This window comes from Pyxicephalus adspersus, chromosome 10 (genome assembly GCF_032062135.1).
Source record: "Pyxicephalus adspersus chromosome 10, UCB_Pads_2.0, whole genome shotgun sequence".
NCBI classification, from domain to species: domain Eukaryota; kingdom Metazoa; phylum Chordata; class Amphibia; order Anura; family Pyxicephalidae; genus Pyxicephalus; species Pyxicephalus adspersus.
The window spans coordinates 57588646-57597815 of NC_092867.1; the positions used below are offsets into that span (position 1 = coordinate 57588646).

General features: G+C 39.6%; 1 protein-coding gene across 1 annotated transcript in view; it reads right to left on the reverse strand.

The window, feature by feature from the left end:
- Nucleotides 1-9170, reverse strand: part of LOC140338900 (uncharacterized) — a 48805-nt gene that overhangs the window by 30107 nt on the left and 9528 nt on the right. Inside the window, exons 7-8 of the mRNA XM_072423218.1 lie at nt 7644-8747; nt 7022-7035 (exon numbers count right to left, since the gene is read on the reverse strand). Of these exons, the coding sequence (XP_072279319.1) occupies nt 7022-7035; nt 7644-8747 (1118 nt within the window). The remainder of the gene's footprint in view (nt 1-7021; nt 7036-7643; nt 8748-9170) is intronic.

A 9170-nucleotide genomic window follows, 5' to 3' on the forward strand; every position in this document is an offset into this window, starting at 1 on the left:
CATTGTCTCATAATTCCTAGCATAGCTTACCTTTCCCCTCAGCAGCTCAATGATCTCTCTGATGACTTCTTCAGCTCTGGGTTTGTTGTTAGAGGCTGTATAACAGGGCTTTGGGTATTCGCCAAATTGAATATGAACACGCCTTTAGATAACTTGAAAGCTACATAATTCTATAATTGAAGAAAAAAGCATGCCATGTCTTCATCCCAACTCGATAGTTTTATTCAAATGATAATGTTATAATACTTGGAATATAGCATAAAATAGTGCAATATCATGTGAAGTTAGCAGAATTATGCATCAATACCAGATTTGTTATCTCACCAGTGAAATCTCCAACTTTATTAATGAATTATATCATGTGACCCTACCAGAATCCTCCTCACCACTTTGGTAAGTAAGCAGATGATCTTCAGGTTGAGTTTTAATACTCTCTCAGTCAGGTGATGCTCATTTTCTATTCTTTGGAAGCTCAATTAAATCCTTCTTTTGTAAGCCCCTTTGTCTTTAAAACCAATTATATGCATCAAGCAACAAAGATCTGAAAGATGCGAGACCTTTTGCATCGTTGGTTTACCTGGGATCGGCAAGACAAAGGTGGCACTTTAGGGGTGGGGAGTACTGATACTACAATTCCCACCCAGGTACAAATAACACCAGATCCTAGAAAGATTTGGGCACAAGAAAATACTAGATTTAGTTAAAATTTAGTCAGAAGAAAACATTTCAGCCTAAATAAACAACGCAGTCCATTATTATAAAACAGACTCATCAGGTGATAATTTGGTAGGTCTGCTGGTTTCCACTGCTTCTAAAATAACACGACTATCTAATTCATAAACATGTGAAATTGTGACCGTAGATAATGCTGCCAAGTTAGAGATATGAGTTCAGAGGGTGTTCACATCGCATCCTAATTATAAGTTGGAGCCTTGTATTTACCATTTATCCCAAAGTATGTTAATGCAGCATAATTGCTGCTTTGATCTGACCTACAAGGTCACCTACAAATGTCACATGATCCCCACTCCCTACAGCCATTCCCCACAGTGGAGATCTGGGCTCCCCTTCTACCTTTCTCATAAGAAAATACCTGATAACCTAATTCCACTTTGCACCTGGAAGCATTAGCCTCTGCTGAATTTTTTTCATTCTTCACTTTTGGGCAACAACAAAATAGCTGTATGGCTCTCCCACAAAAAAAACAGTACAATTTCTTTTATTCTTTCTTCTAGTTAGATTGTAACAGTACAGGATAACTTTGTAATTAATTTCATGCAAGACTAGATACATTTTCCTGAAATGATAATGGATTAATATAAGAGAAGGATTAGGTGTTCTACGTCAAAATGGCTTCCTCTCTCCATCAGACACACTGTCCATAGACAATTAATTAACAGCAGGCTATTACAACTTTAGACCCTTTGGTATTTTAAAGGGGAGAATAAATTCAATTAGCACAAAGACCTTACACAGGATGACCCTTTGTTAATTTTAATGGGGAGATCCGGACTTAATATTTTCCACCATATCACACTAAATATTTTCCACAATATCACAGTACCTAAACTCAGAAATTTTACTTTAGATAAAAGGGCATGCGCAGAAGAACCCAGAAGAAAAAAAAAAAGATGGAGGACCTGATGCAAGGCCCCCTCCGGATGGATCATACTGCCCTACAGGATTAAAAGGATTAAAGGTGGGTATATATTTTTTTTTTTTTTGCACTTTTCAGCTTAGTTCCTTCGTATGCTATTGCCTTTAGGTATTGAACTTTTCCATTTGGAGAGAAACATAATAATATTCTGGTGAGTGTAAGGCCCTGGTCAGTACCAGTATTCTCCAGACACCAGTCCACAATCTAATGGGGTCACAGGCAAAGGTCAGTCTAGGCTGAGTTCAGGAACAAGGTCAGCAACAGAAAAACACTCAAAAATCTCTCCAGCACAGATAGCAAAGCTAATGTTATAACGGGCATGGAAGACTGGAAGCAAAGAGGCTTTAAAGCCCCAGCAGCCAATGACAGCATGGGATTGCTTCAGGACACTAATCAGGTCTCCTAATCAGCTGCACCACAACTCCAATTCCCCTGAGCTGGGCAGCCTCAGTGCAGAGGATGTGGAGAGGAATACCATATCTAAAGGGAAACAAGTATGCTGCAATCCTCAGAGCACTAATCCTCAAACCCCGTGCTACTGCGAGCACAGCCGCAGGAGGTAATAGGCTAAGTGCGCCCTCCTGGGTTGGAGCATCGCCTGGCAATGTAGGGCCAAAGAGCGCCTCCTAACAGTAAGTTACAATAATATATATTTGTATTTATCACAAAGATTTGTTTTCATGTTCTTATGCTTACTTTAATTGCATATTTCTGTACACATATTATATATTTGCATTTATATTATGTTTAAAAGTATTCTATGTTATGCATATATGGACTAGAATATTGAGTTCATGTAATTAGTTTGCTACCTTTTTACATATGTTATTTCTTCCTTTGTTTTTTAATGTTCTGTATTTATTATGAACCTAGATACTGCCAAGCATTTGTCTAAAGCAGGGGTCAGCAAACTTTTTGGACTACTAGGCCATTTCAGGAGGTTAAGAAGGCACACTAGGCCAGAAGAAACAAGGTGTCCAAGTGTGGTATATCACTGGGGGTTGCTCATGGTAATGGGATGCTTACAGGGCAGATAAATTGGCAGCAGACTCCAAATGTCCAAAATAACAGCAGTATTTATTCATTAGCCAAGTGTTACAGCACACTCCACAACTTTACAACAAAATAATAACCAGTAGCCTGGCTGGGCCTCTGGCTACCTCACTGCGTGTCCTCTCTTTCTAACACACACTAAATCACCACTGTTCCACTCACAGTTTAAGTCTTGTTAGCCCACTGGCTTTCCTGGAGCGTTGTCCCCTTTTCCTGCAGCCTGAAACAGACTCTGGCTCCTTTCCCACCCTGGAACACACTTCCTGTCAATCTGGAACACTCTGGCTCTCTCTCAGCCTGGAACACTCTGGCTCTCTCTCAGCCTGAAATCCACTCTGGCTCTTTCTGGGCCTGGAATCCACTCCGGCTCTCTCTTGGCCCCAAATCAGTGTTGGGTTGGGCCAAGGAATCCCCCTTTTACTCCCTTGGTCGGCTCCAGGGCCCTAAAGTCCCTGGTTTTCCTTCTAAAAACCTACATACACATTAACATACTCTTTCTCTGAAGCTTTTTACACTTTCCCTGACATTTTTGGGACACTCTGTCACAACAAAGAAAGGTTTTTATGTTTAAAATTATAGTGTGATCATGGGGAAACATGATGTTGCATGTTCTTAGAGACAGATACAATATCAGGTTCTAATAATGAAGAGTTGAAATATTAAAAAAAAGTAAATGAAATAATATATAAATAAAAATTAAATTAATAAATAACCGTTATTAGAACAGGTGTAAAGCATTTTTTTCTTGGAATGGGACTTTATAGGTGCTTTGGGCAATAATATACTTAATGACAAGAAAATACTAATTTTGTTTAAAAGAAAATGTTTCTTTTAAAAAATCCACCATGATTATGGTCAAATAATCCAATTCATGTGATAATATACTTTTTTTATTTAAAAGTGTTTTTATCATGATTCATTACTAAATCAATAGATCAATGACTCAGGAGTTAGCATCCTGGCCTTTGCAGTGCTGGGTCCCAGGTTTGAACCTCGACCAGGACACTATTTGCATGGAGTTTGCAAGTTCTCCCCGTATCTGCGTGGGTTTCCTCCGGGTACTTCAGTTTCCTACCACATTCCAAAAACATGCAGTTAAGTTAATTGGCTTCCCCCAAAAAATTGACCTTAGACTACATTAATGACATATGACTATGGTAGGGACATTAGATTGTGAGCCCCTTTGAGGGACAGTTAGTGACATGACTATCGACTTTGTACAGCGCTGCGTATTATGATGGCACTATATAGATACTGTGTAGTAATGATAATCTATCAGATTAGTTACTAATCATATATTAATCATTTGATAAATTATGCATCATTGGTTGATATAACTTACTGTACTTCTTTTTTCCTGGCTCTATGTTACTGCTTTTGCATATAGTCTCGTGTCCCACTTGTAAGCGCCCGGTAACACATGGGACACGTGACTCCGCCCGTGGCTCCGCCCCCCACCAGGAGTGCCCCTGAAGGGAAATCCCTCTCTTCTGTATGCATTGCCGAGGAGAGGGATTACCCTTCAGTGTCCCTCTACCCCAGCGGCAGAAGTGTTAACGCCAGCCGCGGTAAAAAGGGAAGGGAGCAACAACAAGGAGTCTCAAGAGTCGCATGCATCTATAGAGCCGTGGGTTGCCGACCTCTGTGGGCCGAGATTAGGCCTGATCAACCATTTAAAACTAGGGGGCATTAGGCCAGAAAGGACTTCTGGCTAGGCCCTATCTGGCCCAAAGGCCGGAGTTTGCCGACCTCTAGTTTAAAGCATCGCATCGTACCGCCACCCCTGAGGAAGTCCACTGTGGGCGAAACGCGTCTGCTTATACGTACAGTATGCAACCAAATAATAACATTTTTTTACCCTGCATTAGATGATGACTGTCTAGTGCCTTTATGGCCCATCTATCTATATGGTTTTTAATGAGATCAATATTCAGTCTTTGAAAAATGAATATTTTGCTTTGTTTTATGAGAAGTTATTATTAATACAATACAGTGTTTGCCAAAACCCCCCTTTCTGTTGTTACTCTTTCATTATGCAATCACTGCTTAGGAACTTTTTGTTTGGTTGCTTTTGGCAACACTTTAAAGTTCTTCAGACTGCCCCATATCATGTAATCTGAGCTGACAGCCTGTCCTGGGGTGGTTTGTTTTTGTGTTCTCCAGCATTGTGTTTGACAGTTCCATAGAGCGCCTCAGCCTGGTAGACTTTACATTGTCAGCAGATTTGCCCCCCCCACCTAGTAAAGTTATATAAGGAAAGTAATTCAGTGGAAATAGGAAATTTTATATCAGTCTGTGGCCCTTAAGCTGCATATTTTCCAAGCCTTCCTGCTGTTGGCAAATAGAGAACACCACATCTAACCCACTGTAAGTAGCACATAGGAGATTATTTTAGCTCAGAACTTGTGGTGTTCATTAACCTCCCTAGTGGTTCATTTCTTTCCGGTTTTATATGTCTAAAAGCGGTATATTTTTTTTTCATGAAAAATTATTTTACAGTATAATATAATAGTATGAGTATAATAAAGTTTGAAACACAAAATCATGAAAAAAACAAAAAAAAAATGAAGAAAATAAAAAATCTATATTTTTTTTTATATTTTTTAAAAAAATACATATTATAGTCATACTATTATATATACTGTAAAATAAATGTTCTTGAAAACAATGTACTGATTTTACACATATAAATCCAATGTATTGCAATCAATACAGTTATTTTGTATTGAATGCAATACAAATGGAATTTGAATATCCCGCCCTGCCCCGCCGGCAACGTACACACGCACGGACGTCATCGGAAACTTCCCGGTGAGTCATCGGGTGCAGAAGCCGGCTGGAGGAAGAAGGAAGAAGAGAGGGATCGCAGCAATGAACAACGCAGGATACCGGTGGATCAGGTAAGGCTGTATTTCCTATTACTTCCCATAGGTTTACCTACCCCGAGTGTGACTCGGGGTTACCACTTTCAGCAACTTTTTTTCTACCCCGAGTCACACTGGGGGTTACCGCTAGGGAGGTTAAATTGCTAATATAACACAACAGATACCCTATTCAGCCAAAATAATAAACCCAGATGCCTAATTTTTTTTAGGATCCCCTAATTTGACCTGACAAGGCTTGGGCTCCACAAGGCCTGTGAAGGTGTCCTGTGGTATCTGAGATTTTTTCCAGTGGCCTGCCTTCTCTTCATAGTTCGTCCTGTTGCCATCTGTTCCCCAGGTAAACAAAGTACACGCACCTGGCCATCCATACGATCTAAAAGAAATTGTGCTCATCAGACTGGGCCACCTAGTCTATAGGCACTGTTGAAGGTGGACAGGGGTCAGTATGGGCACTCTACCTGCTGACAGCTATAAAACATTGTGTGTTCTGATGCTTTTTATTCTCATGGCTAGCATAAAAGCTTTCAGAAATTTGTGCTACAGTAGATCTGTGAAAACAGACCAGATGGGATATTAATTTCCCTTCCATTACGAGAACACACTCTTGGCCATGTCACTGGTCTACTGGTTATTTTTCCTTAATCCACTTTGGGTAGGTACTAACCACTGCATTCTGAAAACAACCTACAAGGTGCCCATTTTTCCCTATTTCAATTCATACATTTACTTTCATCATTCATCAGTTACTGACTGTTCATCTGCTGCCTCATCCCATGACAGGAGTCATTATGAACAGATCATCAATGATATTCCTATCCCCGAGTTTTGTTTGTTTGATTTCGGGACATTCAACCTCAAGGATATATAGCAAAAATTTTTACATATACAATATTTATACAATACAATATTTGTACAATATTTTACAATATTTCACATTTTATTTTTTATTAAAGTGACAAAAAAAATGTTTGTAAGCAATTCAAAGCGTACTAAACTAGAAACAAACTAGAATTTTATTCATGAAGGAACCAGAATCAGGAACATGGTTGACAATGACTTTACTGGCATGTGAAAAACTACCACTTAAGACTGAGACTTTTATTAGACTAGTTTCTTCAAAAAAGTAAAGTTGTTCAAGTTGGTTCAAGTTCAAGTTTGGGGATTAGAAAGGGTCAAAGCTTGGGAGGATGTTGTCAAAACTCATGTCTTACCTCCTTGGTTAATAAAGCCCCATCATTTGGTTGTTTACAGCAGTTACCTTTCAATTTGTGGTTTAAAACTTTTTTCATTAAAAGGAAAAAAAACCTAAACTGCTTACAAAATGTTAGCTGGAGTTGTTTTTTTTTCTGATGGCCTTTTTTTTAATTTAATACATTTCTACATGTCCATCTAAGACCACCATGTGTGACAACACTTGATATCAGACCTGAGAGTTGTCACCTGGTAAAGAAAGTAGAAAATGGATAGATCTACTGGCAGATCAATAGATAGAAAATCTAGGTTCCTTCTACAGATCCTTCCACATTCTACCCTGCCAAAGACTAATACTTCATCGGTCTGTTGAGTCCCCTAAAACTATTGGAGAAATGTGTGTCATCGGGACACCATTAGCAGCTAACAACCTGCAAAAAAAGTTCCAGCAAATCACTACATTTATTTAGAACTTTTTTACATGTTTTATATGTCACTTGTATCAGTAAAGCTAGGTGATCTAGAAAACCTGCAATGGATCTGGTCCAGGATTCAAAACATTTGCTAGCAAATAGCAAATGCCTTTCAAGAAAATAATTCCAGGTTTGCTAGATCACCCAGCTTCACTGATGAAAATGTATTCTCTCCAGCCTCGGAGAGCTTTAATGAATCAGGCCCATTGTCTTTATTGAGCTGGCTTTGCACACAATGGCATAGATGTGCTGGAACAGAAAAGGACCTTCCAGCAATCTATCACCAGGGAACTTCACTGGAGACACATGAACTCAATCTATTAATTGGACAACCAAATACATTTGGTCATTTAGTGTAATGTGGTAACCAGAATCATCTTCCACCTCCTGGCCCATGAGAATTGATATGTGACACAAAGCAAGACTTATTTGAAAACCGTCTCCCGCATTCAGAACATGAATATGGCTTCTCCCCCGTGTGAACTCTTTTATGTTTTGTGAGATTTGATTTTAGGGAAAAAGTTTTCCCACATTCAGAGCATGAATATGGCTTCACCCCTGTGTGCAGTTTTTCATGTTCAACAAGGCTTGATTTTAAGGAAAAACATTTCCCGCACTCAGAGCATGAAAATGGCTTTTCCCCTCCATGTAGTTTTTCATGCTTGATAAGAGACGACTTGTGAGAAAAATGTTTCCCGCATTTAGAGCACGAATACGGCTTTTCTCCCGTATGAACCTTTCCATGTGTGTTAAGAGAGGATTTGTGAGAAAAACTTTTCCCGCACTCCATACATGTATATGGCTTTTCCCCTGTGTGAACCTTTTCATGATCAATGAGAGATGAACGGTGAGAAAAACATTTACCACATTCAGAGCATGAATATGGCTTCACTTGTGTGTGAACCTTCTCATGAGTTGTAAGGTTTGATTTATAGTAAAAACACTTTCCGCATTCTGAACATGAAAACGGCTTCTCCCCTGTATGAGTCATCTGATGTAAGATAAGATTTCTCCTGCTGGGAAAACACTTCCCACATTCAGAACACGAAAATGGCTTCTCTCCAGAGTGAGTTCTCTGATGTTTAACAAGGATGCATTTTTCAGTAAAACACCTTCCGCATTCTGAACATGAAAATGGCTTCTCTCCGGTGTGGATTTTCACATGTCTGACGAGCTGCTGTTTCAGAGAATAACTTTTCCCACATTCAGAACATGAAAAGGTCTTCTCTTTTCTGTGACTCCTCCGATGTGAGGTGAGGTCTGTCTTCTGGGAAAAACATTGACCACATTCAGAACATTGGACTGTTTTACCCTGCCTGCAAGGTGTGTGATGTTTGTGGGGATCTGAGTGTCTAAATAAAGTCATGCCATGATCTGAAGTAATGAGGTTGCCTTCCGAAGATTCCGCTGTCATGTCATTATCATAACTTTCACCTTCTAAGGAAGCAGTGGGACGCTTCTTCATGCGGTACCTTTTGTATCGTCCATCTGTAGAAAACAAAAGAAATCAAAATGTATTGTCAGTGTGGCGCCTGCCATGTCCTATGAATGTTCTGGGCTTGGTCTGCCACCTGTTGGGAACCTATGGACACATTGCACAACGGCAGCAGGGTATTTGGCACTGTAATTCTCTCTGTATTGCAGCATCTGCAAGACTACATTGTCATGTAGAGTGATCATGGCCACCAATGTAGGATTTATTATACCAGTCATTAACACCAATGTAGCAGTTACTCTTGCAACCACTGACAAATGGAACAAACTGACACTGACAATCACTGCAACAAATCACAAACTACAGAGCAATCCAGGAGCTATGAATGCCTGTAATATTACCGTGTTTCCCCGATGATAAGGCATCCCCATCAAATAAGCCACCCCCCGATTTTTGCTCAAACAATTAAAATAGAG